The sequence below is a fragment of the Hordeum vulgare genome, chromosome 2H (genome assembly GCF_904849725.1).
Source record: "Hordeum vulgare subsp. vulgare chromosome 2H, MorexV3_pseudomolecules_assembly, whole genome shotgun sequence".
Lineage (NCBI taxonomy): Eukaryota > Viridiplantae > Streptophyta > Magnoliopsida > Poales > Poaceae > Hordeum > Hordeum vulgare.
Genome location: NC_058519.1, coordinates 89,288,899 through 89,304,820, shown reverse-complemented (window position 1 = coordinate 89,304,820; position 15,922 = coordinate 89,288,899). Strand labels below are relative to the sequence as shown.

The window sequence follows — 15,922 nt, the reverse complement described above, 5'->3', positions numbered from 1 at the left end:
ACCATGACATCATAGCTTTGGATTGCAGAAAGAATTACTCCTATTTTAGCCAAGAAACCAAACACCACTACAAAGAAACTTAAAGTAGACTTGGAAAAGCAGTACCCAATAAAGGTGAAGTATACCACAGTGTGGAAGGCAAAACAAAGGGTAATGAAACAATTATGTGGTGATTAGGCAAATACATTTAGGATGCTTTATAACTTCAAAGCAGAGGTGGAGAAGAGGTCACCTCGCAGTGTTGTGGAGATAGACACAGAGGTAATAGAGGATGGGAGAGTCCTTTTCTCCAAGTTCTTTATGGCTTTGAAGCCTTGCATCAATGGCTTCAAGGCAGGGTGTCGTCCATATTTGAGCATAGACTCATATTTGAGCATAGACACAGAGGTAACATAGGATGGGAGAGTCTTTTTCTCCAAGTTCTTTATGGCTTTGAAGCCTTGCATCAATGGCTTGAAGGCAGGGTTTCATACATATTTGAGCATAGACTCATCTTTTTTTGACTGACAAATGGAATGGTCAGTTGGCAGCAAGCAATGCTTTACATGGGCACAACTGGATGTTCCCTATTGCTATTGGGTTGTCTCAGTGAGAGAAAAAAGGTTTCATGGACATGCTTCATTATGCAGTTGAAAGGATGCATAGGGATAGTGTCACCTTTGGCAGTACACGCAGATGCATGCAAAGGGCTAGAAAATGCAGTCAATAATGTTTTCCCCATTGTGAGTGGAGGGAGTGCTTAGGCCATAAGTGGATGAATATGCTTTGAGAATTCAGAGGAGAAGAGTTTGGGAGAATGTGGCCGGCAGCAAGATCTTAAACCAAACAAACACATTCATATCATCTTGATAAGATAAAGGCGGCATGTAGTGTGTTTGGTCCATGGTTGAACACCTACCATTTTCTATTATGGTACAGGTCAGGACTTAACACTGCCATCAAGTGTGATCATATCAACAACAACTTGGCAGAAAGTTTTAACAACAAGATAAAGCAATTAACGAACTTGCATGCGCATGACATGGTTGACCAAATTAGGGTCATGATTATGCACATGTGGGAATTAAGAATAAGGATTGGTGATTGTCTGCAAGGGGATAACCTTCCTGTAGTGGTACAACAGGTGGTGAATAGGAGCAAAAATCTTACACATTTGTTTGTTCAAATTTTTTCATTGTGGGGTGCTGAAGTTAGAGATACCAAGACTCGAAGGAGTCATGTTATTAACCCTAAGTTGCATGACTGCACTTGCCTCGAGTGGCAACACACCAGGAAACCATGTGACCATGTCGTACTTTTCTTGGCCTCCCAACCCGAGATAAACATGCACCCATATTTTCATGAATATTATTAAGTGGCAAAATTCAGGGTTGCATATGCAACTCCAATTCCAACACTTACAGATCACTCTTAGCGGCCTTAAGTGGAAATTGAATTTTCCATGTGTCCTCCCCTAACAAAAAGAAAGGCTGTCAGGCCTAAAGAGAGTAGATTCAAGGCATGATTTGAGAAAGGTGGGAATAGTAAAAAGGCGAAGGGAAAAAAGGATGCAAAGCCAAAAAGGTCCCAAAAAGGTAACAAAAATAGATGCATGTTCTGCCAGGAACTTGGGCACCGAAAATGATCTTCAAAATGTCGTTACACTCCTGAAAGGCTAAAGTATGTTTATATTTGTGTTTATTTATTGGGATAGTGTTTTTAATTACTAGACAAATTAAAAGCTTTGTTTTCCAGGAGGAAGCATGTTGGTCAACCCCTTGTTGTTGAAGAATGTTGGGCAATCAAAAAGGAAAGAATCAATGGTTGTAGAAAAAAAAGAGAAGTTTTGGTGATGAACTAGAGTTGGATGATGTTGCGGTGCAAAATGAGCAAGATTTGGATGATGTTGTCGTGCAAAATGAGGCAATCTTTGATCTTGTGATGCATCATGAGCACCATTTGGATGATGTGGTGGTGGAGAATGTGGTGCAAACTGAAGTTGTTGCAACAGATGTTTTGCAAACTGAGACTATATTGGAAGTGGGTTTGGAAGTGTGTTACCAATTGAAGCTATTGTAGTTGATATTGTGGTGCGGAATGTGGTGCAAATTGATCCTCATGTAGATGTTGTGGTGCCAACTGAATCTGTCCCAACTAGTCGAGTGAAGAAAACCAAGAGCTTGAGTGAACTAGGTGTGTTAGGATCAAGAAGTAATAAGAAGAAGAAAAATCGAGTGCTAAGAAGTACAAGTGAAAACTTCTTTTGTCAACTTATGTATTGGTGATGCATGTTGTAGAATAACAAATCTGCCTCAGTTTGTGTACTGTGATGTGTATTTGTGTAGTATGGTATTTGTGTAATGTTATTCAAATTGTGGCCGAATTTCAAATTTGGCACAAAATTCGAGTTTGACCCAAAATTCAAAATTGAAATTGTTTAGTATGTGGTACTGATGTTACATTGCTTTCTCAAATAATAGGCATGTTAAGTGATCAATCGTAGCACTTATCATTGATGTGAAACACTAGTCATGAAAAATGTGCTTCAAATGAGCTCCGAAGCTAGGCTAAACACCCCATTCCTAAGAAAAAAATTCTGACCTTTTCTAAATGAACCAAAAATAGAAACTTCACATCTAGTGTGCAAATATAGCGTACATGCCCAATATGAGATTGTTTGGATAAACTATGACATGCTTAGCCCTAAACCCTAGCTTGAATCCCATGCAACCTCGTTCAGGATAGCTATGTTTTGTGAAGGTTTTTTCATGAAAATACCCATAAACCAAGTTTCTTATTTTTTCCAGTAACTCAGTCACATAAAACAATGATGGGTGCAAGTTTCATGTTTTAATGATTTTTTGAATTAGTTATGCTCAACCCTAGCCCTCAAAACCCCTCATAACCCTCTCAAAACCCCTCAAACACCATTTGAAACCCCGCACCCTTCCGCGCTGCTGGAACTCTGTTAGTGGATGGTCTCGATTAGGCGCTAGGGCTACATCACTGATCTGCACGAGGCTCGTTCTGCGTTATGATTGGTTGGATCCGAAAATGTTGTTTTTTAGTAGGGCTTCTTCTGTGCTCGAATGGGGCGAGGGGGCTGCGTAGCATGCATGCATGCGCATTGTTGTGCTCTAATAAAAGAAGCCCACCAATTGGATCCTTGGACCGAACGTTGCCACCCGTGCCTCTAACGAGGCCCTAGTTAGCAGGTTACATTGCATGCATGCACGCGAGCAACCTACGATGCATGCCTAGACACACAGAGAGAAGATTGAGCAGGCGTGACACCCTGACCCCTGACCAGCGCCATAGAGGTGTGCAGTGTTGGAACATCACATTATGGATATTGATGCAGCCTTCAGTTTTCCACGCATGTACACACTCCAAATGCCACCCGGCTACCTTCTCCAAGTCATTACTTCCATGGTGAAACCAGTGAATCAACACGTTTCACTAGGGCTATTTAAGCCACCTATTGTCTTCCTCTTCCTCTCACACTCATCCATATCCCGTCATCTCCCATCTCCCATCTGCCCTCCTTCTTCTCCACAAAGCACACCCAAAGCCACCAACCCCGAGCTAAGCCACCATGAAGTACAACGGCCCGAACTACCGCTTCCCCCCACTGTGTCGTACAGGCTCTAACCTGCCGAAGTCTACGTAGAGAACACCCTTACAGTATGGGCGATATCAAGATGGAGGGACGCAAGGAAGTTCACCGAGTTCTTCCTATCGGCCGGCTACCGCCACCTCCCCCCGGGATCTCCAATCATGTTCCATGTTGAGGAGGTAAATCACAATGGCGTTGTGGTTGCGCTCCTCGCTACATTCACCAACCCCTTCGATGCCATCCACCTCCTCGAACGAGTGTTTTGGTGTGGCTGTGAGTTTATTGCTTTTACCACCCACAACATCTTCATGGACTTCAACAACATCTTCCCCACCCAGATAGGGATGCACACCCTACCGTACCCCGTCGATGACCAGGAATGAAGGGTGCTCGGAGGAGCGAGGTGGCGTTTCCCAGGAGGAGGATAAGAAGAAGAACCCATTGGCTCTGTGGTGCCCCGATCTATCTATCTATCATATTAGTATTTTAAGTTGTAATTATTTATGTTCATGCTACTATAATTAAGTTTTAGGTTCTAAGTTGTGAGAACCCAAGTTATAAGGGTGATTTTTGTGCTACTATATATCTATATTATGTTCGTGCTAATATATGTATGTTTTGTTTAAGTAATGGTGTGCTTTTTCTTTATCTTTACTCCTTGCATTTTTTATGTATTTATGACTCATGCAAGTAACACCACATGGAACAACAATTTTGTAGGAGTAACAAATACTTCCATGAACGATTCAACACTTAACATAAGTATCATTTTTCAAAGGTTAAAAGAGGAAAATTTGATGTTTGAATTAAGACAAGTAAAACAAGTAAAACATGTACTAACTCTTTGCATTTTGCCGCATTTTGATTTACATTATTCCATGAACATTTTGATTTACACTTTTGCATGAACAAAAACAAGTAATAGAAGTAATTTTTGAAATGTTAAAATAAGTAAATTTTCTATGAGCTAACAGGAGTAAATTAGGCCCAAGTAAAACACGAGCTAGCTCTTTGCATTTTGCCGCATTTTTATTTACATTGTTCCATGAACAAAATTTTGGCCAAAGTAAATACAAGTAAAGAAAGGGCGTATATGTTTGCTAAAGGTTTATTTGTCGAAACAACATTTTATTTAGAGGGTTTAGTCAAAGCATTTTTTGCTAAATATGGATGCCTCTATGCTATAAAAAAAAGGAGGATGCCCCTATGCGGGTGGGTGGTTTCTCTTTGGGCCTTGTTATTTTCTCACGGCCCAAGATCTATTCGGTAGCCCATATATTTTATAGTAGGAACTGAATTTGGGTGTGTGCTCTCTTAACTGAAGAACAAAAATAGGGGCATGAACACTCAATAATTTTCCAAATTGCTACTTCGATTTAGTTACATGAACTTAGCATGGCACACAGATCACGTCCTCTGTGTTGACAGGCCTAAATGTCCATTCTAATAACGAATGAACAACAAGTAAAATAAAAACAGAGTAATGATACAGCAATAGAACCCCCCCCCCCCCCGCCATGGTATTTGCTTTCTTGTGCAAATCGATCATTTGCATTAGATGTTTCTTGACCTTCTTGAGTTCCTCGTTCAGTTCGAACTCCGCATGCGGTTCAGCATTGCGTGCATACCTCGCCATCGGCAAGACTTTTCCCGCCCCTTTGTCCGAACTCCCCAAATTCTTCACAACAATCGGCGGCACCCCGCCCAAATTGAGCTCCCTGGTTGCGGCCCCGCTCGAATCAAGTAGCCCTCAAACTGAATCCTATCAATATAATCATCCATCCACTCGAAATGGGTACATTTCTTCAGGATCTAAAAACAACAACATGAACCCTAAATCCCAAATTTGACGAGAAAAAAGGAAATAGGAAGAAATCAGAGCAAGCGGCAGCGAAAGAACGGTCTAAGAACTGAGATCCAACCTTGTCATTCCTTCGTGTCATTGTTTTGCTCAAGCATTTCACAAATTCACGCCTAAGATTGCCATTGTCATCGGTCTTACTGACCCACCGTTTAAGAGACTCTAGGCGTGGGCAGTCAGGTCACCTTGTGAGCAGCCCTGGACCATACTACCGCCATTTTGAGTGCGTGATGGAGGAGGTAGACATCTGCGCTAGGTCGTCGGAGAAGAGAAAGATTGGGGAAAAGGGAAGCAATGGGCGGCGACGGGCAGACGGACACGGGCACTCGTCTCTTATAGCGATAGAGAGGTGGGTCTCGCGCTTACATGGACAAGTGATGGGTCCCGTGCTACGTGCATAAGTGATGAGTCCAACCCCTAACAACTAACGAGGGCATCGGTTGATTTTAAAGATCATGTTATGCATGGCTATTTACGCGCTTAAATGTGTCGCAGCACACCCGCTCGAACAACATCGCACTCTTTTCAATTCGAACGGAATAGCTATTAACCCGTAGCTTACTGGGCCTCGAGAAACATGCCACGGGAATGCATTTAGCCTTCCATCGACATGCAGTTTACAAGACAATTTGAAACGTTTCTTTAAAAAAAGACAATTTGAAAGAGTGAATTCCATTTTTTACCCTATTATTGTACATTTGTGACATTAATTAACTCACCAAGTGGAAATTCATCTAAAATACCCCTTTTAAAAGCTTTGAATCCTCGATTTCTGATGTGTGTCCATCATGCAAGTGTGAGATGAGGCCTGGGGTCCAAATATATGTGGACGATGACGAGGAATGGAACAAATGAACAAGAGAAGTCTGGACATGATCGTCAATGATGCGTTCCGATCTTTACATATTTTTTACGAATCATTGACGCAACATGCCGACCCTATCTAACATAAACAAGGAAAATGCAAAACTAGGGAAAAACCATGATAATTGTCTCTAAAATCTGATATTTCAACGAAAGTTCCACTAAGTTAGTTAATATGTGTCACAAATGTACAACTACAGGGTAAAAAGTGGAATTCACTCAATTTGAAACAATATCTTGACACAAACCATTCACCAAAGGTCACAAAGAAAAAAGAACACACCAGATGCATGACACGAGCCCTCTAGCCCTTGACGCGTGCAATCTCGCCGACGAACCTCTCGAGGTCCTGTTGCGAGGACCCGCCCGCCGCGACTGCCCTTGCGGCCTTCTCCTTCCACTCCGTTGCCTTCCTCCTCATCGCCGTCGCCTTCTCGCCGTCGCCCATGAGCTCCCTCACGGCGGCCTCCACCTCTCCCCGCCCAGCCTCGCGCGGCATCTGGATGCCCACACCCCACTCCTCGCACGCGTACCGGCAGTTGGTCACCTGCTCCGAGAAGAAGGGCCAGCACAGCATCGGCACGCCAGCGCACAGGCTCTCCAACGTCGAGTTCCAACCACAGTGGCTTAGGAAACCCCCCGTCGCGCGGTGGCCCAGCACCGCCTCCTGGTCGCACCACCCCACCATCAGCCCTCGCCCTGCGACCTCCTCCGCGAACCCATCCGGCACCGGCATCTTGCCATCATCATCGCCGCCGTCGCGCACCATGTCGGGCCGGACGACCCACAAGAAGGGGCTGCCGGCGTCGGCCAACCCCCGAGCGAACTCCACCATCTGGTCCCTCGTCACGACGGTGATGCTCCCGAAGTTGACGTACATCACGGAGCCATCCACCGCATGTGCGTCTAGCCACGCGACGCACCGGTCGTCCTCCTTCCACAAGCTCGAGGTGAGGGAGGGGAGGTACGACGGCGGCGAGACCTCCGGGCCAAGGGGGCCGACCACAAAGGTGTTGGGCAGGCGCTCGCGGATGGCGTCCAGCGCGGCACGCTCGAGGCCGTCGTAGGTGTTGAGGAGGATACCGTCAGCGGCAGGGGCGTCGAGCTCACACTGCTTGATGTTGATGGTCAGCATCACATCGTCAGCGTCCGTGGTGCGGATGAACGTCGGGAAGTCACGGAGCCGGAGGTTGCTGATCATGCCAGTGATCCAGTCCACGGGGGTGTCCACGTACCCGTTGGTGAAGCAGCTCTCATCTGTGTGAACATATGTTCATTAGAATAAGTTCCAATGTACATCCTTCAAAAACAATATTCCAATGTACATAATTCATTTTCAATATAAGAATAAGTTCATTAGTTGCGTAACTTCATTTTCAGTAGGCCCTGTTTGAAACCACTCAGATTATATATTTCAGTTTTTATAATCTATAATGTCTTCAAACAGACAGATCATGGTGTACATTACAAAAACTAAATAAACAGATTATTAAAAACTCATAATCTACTCTACCCAGCTAAAATAAGATTATGGATTGCTAATAACCTATTAACCTTGTAAAGTTGAAGATAATTACATTCCTGCCACCGTCATCCTCCTCTTTAAAAAAAGAGAGGGCAGAGAGGTCATTATGCAATGTAAAATCTGAATTACAGTTTATATAATCTAGCCTCCAAACATGTTCATCGAAATTATTTTTATAAACCAGATTATATAATCTATCTTTATAATTCAGATTATTATAATCTATTGTGGTTCCAAACAGGACCATGTCTTAGCTCAATGCAAGGATCAATAGATAGTATGAAAGTCTTTACTAAGGCCCTGTTTGGAGTCATAACAGATTATTATAATCTGAATTATGAAGATAGATTATATAATCTGGTTTATAAAAATAATTTAGGTGAACATGTTTGGAGACCAGATTATATAAACTGTAATTCAGGTTTTACATTGCATAATGACTTGTTTCTCCTTTGTTTTTTTAAAGGAGGATGATGATGGCAGGATTGTAATTATCTTCAACTTTACAAGGATAATGAGTCATTAGCAATTCATAATTTGATTTTAGTCGAGGTAGAGTAGATTGTGAGTTTTTAATAACCTGTCCATCTAGTTTTCATAATCTACATCATAATCTGGTTTGTTTGAAGACATAATAAATTATAAAAACTAAATTCTATAATCGGACTGCTTCCAAACGGACCTAATACAAGGGGTTTGATAATAATGATGGTACGTTGCATCACTCAACAACTATTGAATATACCATCGCGGTCGGAGGAACAAAGAAAGTAAATGAAACCCGAAACTACCCTTTTGAGCTCGAGCTTAAATGCACCCGCATAAACAGTAAAAAACTTTTTAATAAATTCTAAATTATTTTTGTGATAAACTTTCATAAATGTTTTAAGTGTTTGTAAATTTTCATCATGAGATTACATTCATGAAATGCATGGCAAAAAAAGAAAATCAATGTTTCAAAATGCTTTCGAAAGTAGCATTTTTAGAGCATTGTCTTTGTTTTATTTTTCACACCTTCCTCGAACGTGATCTCATGATGAAAAATTTATAAAAATTATAACATTTATCAAAGTTTACCATAAAAAATTCAGAAATTTTTGAAATATTTATTTTATTTTATTTCATTTTATTGTTCATACGGCTGCATATAAACTCAAGCTTAAATACTCCACGTCCAACCAATTAAGGCCCTGTTTGGAATCATAATAGATTATGATAATCTGGATTATGAAGATAGATTATATAATCTGGTTTATAAAAATAATCTAGGTGGACATGTTTGGAGGCCAGATTATATAAACTGTAATCCAGGTTTTACATAATGACCTGTTTGCCCTTTGTTTTTTTAAAAGGAGGGTTGCGGTGGTAGAAGTGTAATTATCTTTAACTTTACAAAGGTAATGGGTCATTAGCAATCCATAATCTGATTTTAGCTGGTATAGAGTAGAATATGAGTTTTTAATAATCTATCCATCTAGTTTTTATAATCTACATCATAAGTTGTCATGTTTAGAGACATAATAGATTAAAAAAGCTGAATTATATAATCTGGGTGGTTCCAAACAAGGCCTAAACCCGACTCTGTAAGCACTAGTAAAAGCAAGTGAGTTCCATGAAGGAGACAACAACGGAGTATTATAATTTTTTGTTTTCTACCATTTGGCATTCAAGTATGAATATTGAACTTCTATACCCATAACTACTTTTACATCGGTATTAAGATTTATCGTGTTAACAATTTGAAATTTTGGAACTTTTGGCGGCGTAAGGGGAAAGTGCATCTAGCTAGGGTCACTAGTGTACACATGAAAAATGATAAAGGGACTAATGGCTTACTAAGGCCCTGTTTGGTACCACTCACATTATATAATTCAGTTTTTATAATCTATTATGTCTCCAAACATGACATATTATGGTATGGATTATAAAAATTAGATGGAGAGATTATTAAAAACTCATAATCTATTCTAACCCAGCTAAAATCAGATTATGGATTGCTAATGACCCATTACCCTGTAAAGTTGGAGATAATTACATTCCGGCCACCGCCATCCTCCTTTCTTTTTAAAAACAAAGGACAGACAGGTCATTATGCAATGTAAAACTTGGATTACAGTTTATATAATCTGGCCTCCAAACATGCCCATCTAAATTATTTTTATAAATCAGATTATATAATCTATCTTCATAATCCAGATTATCATAATCTATTCTGGTTCCAAACAAGGCAGAAGTGACACGGGGAAAAGAGAGGCACCTCCAAACACCCCTTCTCACCCCTACGTCGCCCGCCGCACGTAGCGACCAAGGGGACACAACCCCCGCCGCCATTCCCTCCTCCTACTCGCTCTCCCCTCCGCCGCTGCCGGTGGTCGGCGCCGGACTAAGCCCGCGCATGCGACAGCGGCGACGGAGGCATCGCCCTCTCACTCAGGGGATTATGATGCGCGAGATCCTAGATCTCGAGGATGAGGCCCCGATTGATGGTGGTGGCGCTGATCTGGCCATGACGGCCTTCATCTGGAGCGCGGTTGCGTGGCGACCGGCAGGTGACCCAGCGGCGACCGCGGCGGTAGACTGGCTCCGCTATGCCTGATCTAGGGCGGAGCAGTCCTCGATCCGGGGTGGCGACCCCAAGGTTGGCCTCCTCGTCCGGCATGGCGGGGTAGGTGGGATGTCGGGGATTGGATCGGGTGGCCGGTGAACCTCCGACGGGTTTGTGTAGCGGCATCAGATCGAGAGGTTTCCCTTTCTCGTGCTGCCTCTCTCGTCGTCCCGGTGGTTTACGACTGCAGGCTCCGGTGATGGTGATCCCTGGTGGTTTACCTTGGGTCCGGGAGAAACCTTGGCCGGTCTGGTCGGCCCGGCGATGGCGTCACCCATGGGTGTCGCTTTCCTTCATGAAGGCACAACTGAGGGCCCAATCTACCCATCCCGATCTCATGTCGGGTGAAAACCTTCAATCCTCTTCGGATTTGGCGGAAGCGGCGTGTTCGCGTCGTGACCTTTCTGGAGGTGTCATCAGGGGCCTTAGGAATCCGTTGGGAGTGTAGAGGGTCTGCAGGTGGAGTGTATGGGACCAGTGGCTGCCGACGGTGTTCGTGAAAGAGGAGCGACGTTACATCTCACACGTCGACAACGGCGAGTCTCAGCGGCATGGAGCAGCGGGATCTCACTGTTGGGCGTGTGTTGATGGATGAGTGCTGGATGGTGGAGTTTTCTGGCGTCGTGGTGGCGTCGAGTAGCTAGGCCGGACGAGGTTGATGCGTTAGTACAGCTGTGAAGATGGATAGGTGGCAGGTGGTGTTGGAATTATGCCCTAGAGGCAATAATATAGTTATTATTATAATTCCTGTATCAAGATAATCGTTTATTATCCATGCTATAATTGTATTGAATGAAGACTCATTTACATGTGTGGATACATAGACAAAACACCGTCCCTAGCAAGCCTCTAGTTAGCTAGCCAGTCGATCAAAGATAGTCAGTGTCTTCTGATTATGAACAAAGTGTTGTTGCTTGATAACTGGATCACGTCATTAGGAGAATCACGTGATGGACTAGACCCAAACTAATAGACGTAGCATGTTGATCGTGTCATTTTGTTGCTACTGTTTTCTGCATGTCAAGTATTTATTCCTATGACCATGAGATCATATAACTCACTGACATCGGAGGAATGCTTTGTGTGTATCAAACGTCGCAACGTAACTGGGTGACTATAAAGATGCTCTACAGGTATCTCCGAAGGTGTTAGTTGAGTTAGTATGGATCAAGACTGGGATTTGTCACTCCGTGTGATGGAGAGGTATCTCGGGGCCCACTCGGTAATACAACATCACACACAAGCCTTGCAAGCAATGTAACTTAGTGTAAGTTGCGGGATCTTGTATTACGGAACGAGTAAAGAGACTTGCCGGTAAACGAGATTGAAATAGGTATGCGGATACTGACGATCGAATCTCGGGCAAGTAACATACCGAAGGACAAAGGGAATGACATACGGGATTATATGAATCCTTGGCACTGAGGTTCAAACGATAAGATCTTCGTAGAATATGTAGGATCTAATATGGGCATCCAGGTCCCGCTATTGGATATTGACCGAGGAGTCTCTCGGGTCATGTCTACATAGTTCTCGAACCCGCAGGGTCTGCACACTTAAGGTTCGACATTGTTTTATGCGTATTTGAGTTATATGGTTGGTTACCGAATGTTGTTCGGAGTCCCGGATGAGATCACGGACGTCACGAGGGTTTCCGGAATGGTCCGGAAACGAAGATTGATATATAGGATGACCTCATTTGATTACCGGAAGGTTTTCGGAGTTACCGGGAATGTACCGGGAATGACGAATGGGTTCCGGGAGTTCACCGGGGGGGCAACCCAGCCCGGGGAAGCCCATAGGCCTTGAGGGTGGCACACCAGCCCTTAGTGGGCTGGTGGGACAGCCCAAAAGGGCCCTATGCGCCTAGGAAAGAAAATCAAAGAGAAAAGAAAAAAAAAGGAGGAGGTGGGAAGGGAAGGAAGGACTCCCACCCACCAAACCAAGTCCAACTCGGTTTGGGGGGAGCCTTCCCCCTTGGACTCGGCCGACCCCCTTGGGGCTCCTTGAGCCCCAAGGCAAGGTCCCCTCCCTCCCACCTATATATACGGAGGTTTTAGGGCTGATTTGAGACGACTTTTCCACGGTAGCCCGACCACATACCTCCACGGTTTTTCCTCTAGATCGCGTTTTTGCAGAGCTCGGGCGGAGCCCTGCTGAGACAAGGTCATCACCAACCTCCGGAGCGCCGTCACGCTGCCGGAGAACTCTTCTACCTCTCCGTCTCTCTTGCTGGATCAAGAAGGCCGAGATCATCGTCGAGTTGTACGTGTGCTGAACGCGGAGGTGCCGTCCGTTCGGTACTAGATCGTGGGACTGATCGCGGGATTGTTCGCGGGGTGGATCGAGGGACGTGAGGACGTTCCACTACATCAACCGCGTTCTCTAACGCTTCTGTTGTACGATCTACAAGGATACGTAGATCACTCATCCCCTCTCGTAGATGGACATCACCATGATAGGTCTTCGTGCGCGTAGGAAAATTTTTGTTTCCCATGCGACGTTCCCCAACCGGTGGTGGCGGCGGCCTTTATGAGTGCGACGGACCGGTGTGTGATCCATACTCGGCAAGTGCCTTAGCTAGATTATATTACACCGGGTGAATCATGCTTTGAATTTTTCATTGTGTCAGGGGTAGTGTGGGCCCCCTACAAGCGGGGAGGCATGGCCGATCTGCGGAGCGACGACGATGGTTCCGTCGACGACGGCGATGGCCGGCCCTGCCTCAGGCGACGACGTTGCAGGCACGTCGGGCTGGCCGGACACGGCCAACGGAGTGCGGCGGTTGGCCTCATTCGGATGGCGGCGACGGGCTATGTGCGGCGGTTGGCCTCATTCGGATGGCGGCGACGGGCTATGTGCGGTTGCGGCGCGTCATCCGGCTTCAGATCCGGGGCGGTATGGAGGGCCTGGTGGATTGCTCGACGACCTCCGATCATATCTATTCTGGTCGGTGCAACCGGTAGTGGCGGTCATCTCCTCCGTCGAAGGTGGTCGGCGTGAGGCTGGGTGGTTGGAATCTCGCGATTTGTCATCCAGTCCTGGCTGCGAGTCGGGAAGACATAGTTGTTGGTGAAAACCGAGCCGATGGCAGGCGATGGCGGCGTTCTGCGCCGTTACCTGATGAAGGCATCGTCGTGTAACTACTGTTGACCCACTCGTAATGCTCTGGGGGAAACCCTAGGATCTGGTCTTCCAGATCGGACTATGGCGGCACTACAGTGCCGTGCCTCTCTTGGGAGCATCGTTTCTGGAGCAGCGCTGGAAGACAGATGAAGGAGGTGGAGCGGCTTCGTCTTGATCGAAGCTTCGGTGGATATGTCAAGTCATGTCTGGCCGACAGGTGCTACGTTGTGCCATGCCTACTCGACAGGTGCTACGCATGACAGATCTTCCCGAGCCTTCATGTCGGGATGGACGAGCGCAGGGCGGTGGCGCCGTTGAGCGTTGTGGTGGCGTCGACGGATGGACAGACTGGCATGGGTGATACGGATCTCTTTCTTTAATATGGGATAGTGGTTCGATAATGGTGACAGTTTCTAAAACGTGTGTAAGTGGTATACGCTTTAGGTTGGCTGAACCGTTTATTATTCTGATACGTTATAGGGATTGATCGATGATGACAACAGTTTTTGATATGTACAGTGAGAGCACTTAAATTATCATGTTTGTAGGTGTGAGTGGTGACTTCAGTGGCTTGATGTATGATCTTATGAGACCTTCGTGAAATAATTAATAAAAATAATTATATGCATCGATTGATGCAGAGGCCAGGGTTGAACCTCCTTTTCTAAAAAAAATGTCTCAGGTCAATATTACTAGGATATGCTTTTGTAAATGCATGCTTGTGTTGTGGATATAAAAGCCTTAGAGATCATTACTAAGGTTTGATTCTCAGATATTCTAGTTTTGATCCCGCTGTTTCAGTAATCTTGAAGTTGAAGTTTTTTTTATTTATATTGCAGATATAAATTAAAAAAATTATAACTTCTTCAAAGTTTATAAGATTTGACTTAAATAAAGATGGAGTGAGTGTTGCTCTCATCGAGTAACCAATCAGTTAGGTAGGACGTTCAGACGAGTTACCTTTCGGCCCACTTGATGTTATTTTACACAAGGCTTGATGCGGAGTGAACTATAGAAAGCTATAGCCTTGTATTTATATGTTATCTGTTTGAAATAGCTGACCAAAGGGTTTTACTCTTTTGTTATTGTCACTATCGTCTGGACGACTGTAACACTCCAAGTCTATGATGAAATAGATTAATTAGCTAGTTACCAATATACAATGAAAGCCGAATTAAATGGTTCGTCTTTGGAACATGACCTTTTCTTTGTCTTTTTGCTCGATGACCATCGGCGAAGAATATCTGATCAAAGCCAGTAGGTTCTCCAATTTCTTATGTCCTTTGTAAGTAGTAGTGCTAAGTAGATGCTTCATGCTGATGGCTACTTAGAAGTTAGAACAGGAGATATATATGATTAGCAGAGTTTTATTACCTTTGAATGGGACGTATCCTCGCTTGACAAGCTGGTCGAAGTTGAGGTAGCACAGGAAGCCGCAGGCGCTGGGGGTGAAGAAGAGGTACGCCGGCAGCCCCATGTCCTTGGCCGCGTGCACGGCGAACCCCATGGCGCCGTCGGCGACGACGCAGGTGACCGGCGGGACCCCCTCCGTCCTCCCGAGCCTCTGGACGAGCTCCCTGACGTGGCCAGGACACGCCCGGCGCGTGGCCTCGCAGAGCGCCCAGATGTCCTGCGTGGCGTCGTGCTCGGAACGGGGGAGCCCGTCGGGGATCGTCTCAAAGCGGAAGCCGTCGGCGGGGGCCGTGACGGCGCCGAGGCCGCGGGACCGGAGGAGGCGGCCGTGGTTGTGCTCCGTATGGACGAAGGTGACGTGGAGCCCCCGGGCGTGCAGGGCCTTGGCCAGCCGAAGGAAGGGGTTCACGTGGCCCTGCGCCGGGTAGGGGATCAGCAGGATGTGCGGCGGCGGCGTCTTGGCGGGCTTCGACGACGACGCCATCGCCACGCTCTTGCTTGTTCTTGTATGTTTTGTCTGGGTGGGTATGAGAAGGAGAATACTAGGTCCGATTGCTTCTGGCTGTTTCGATCTGGTGTAGACTTGTGTGTTGTGTGTGTATCTGTGGGTCGATGAAGTTGATGCTCCACGGATAAGACTTGCTCGGAATGGTGAGTTGCGACTTAGGCCTGTTTAGAACCACAATAGATTATAATAACCTGGATTATAAAGATAGATTATATAATCTGATTTATAAAAATAATCCACGTGAGTATGTTTGGAGACCAGATTATATAAACTGTAATTCAGGTTTTACATTGTACAATGACATGTCTGTCCTGTATAAAAATAAGACGGTGACGGTGGCAGTAGGTAATTATCTTCAAGTTTACAAGGGTAATAGTTCATTAATAATCCATAATCTGATTTTAGCTGGGTAGAGTAGAGTATGA

At 45.1% G+C, this 15,922-nt stretch overlaps 1 protein-coding gene across 1 annotated transcript; it reads right to left on the bottom strand.

Annotated features, from left to right (window-relative positions):
* Positions 1-6,447: 6,447 nt before the first annotated feature.
* Positions 6,448-15,619, bottom strand: LOC123425236 (UDP-glycosyltransferase 85A2-like). The gene is made up of 2 exons (XM_045108912.1): positions 14,951-15,619; positions 6,448-7,577 (listed from the first exon to the last, which is right to left on the bottom strand). Exons 1-2 carry the CDS (start codon positions 15,471-15,473, stop codon positions 6,625-6,627), a joined length of 1,476 nt encoding a protein of 491 aa, XP_044964847.1. The 5' UTR covers positions 15,474-15,619; the 3' UTR covers positions 6,448-6,624.
* Positions 15,620-15,922: the final 303 nt, after the last annotated feature.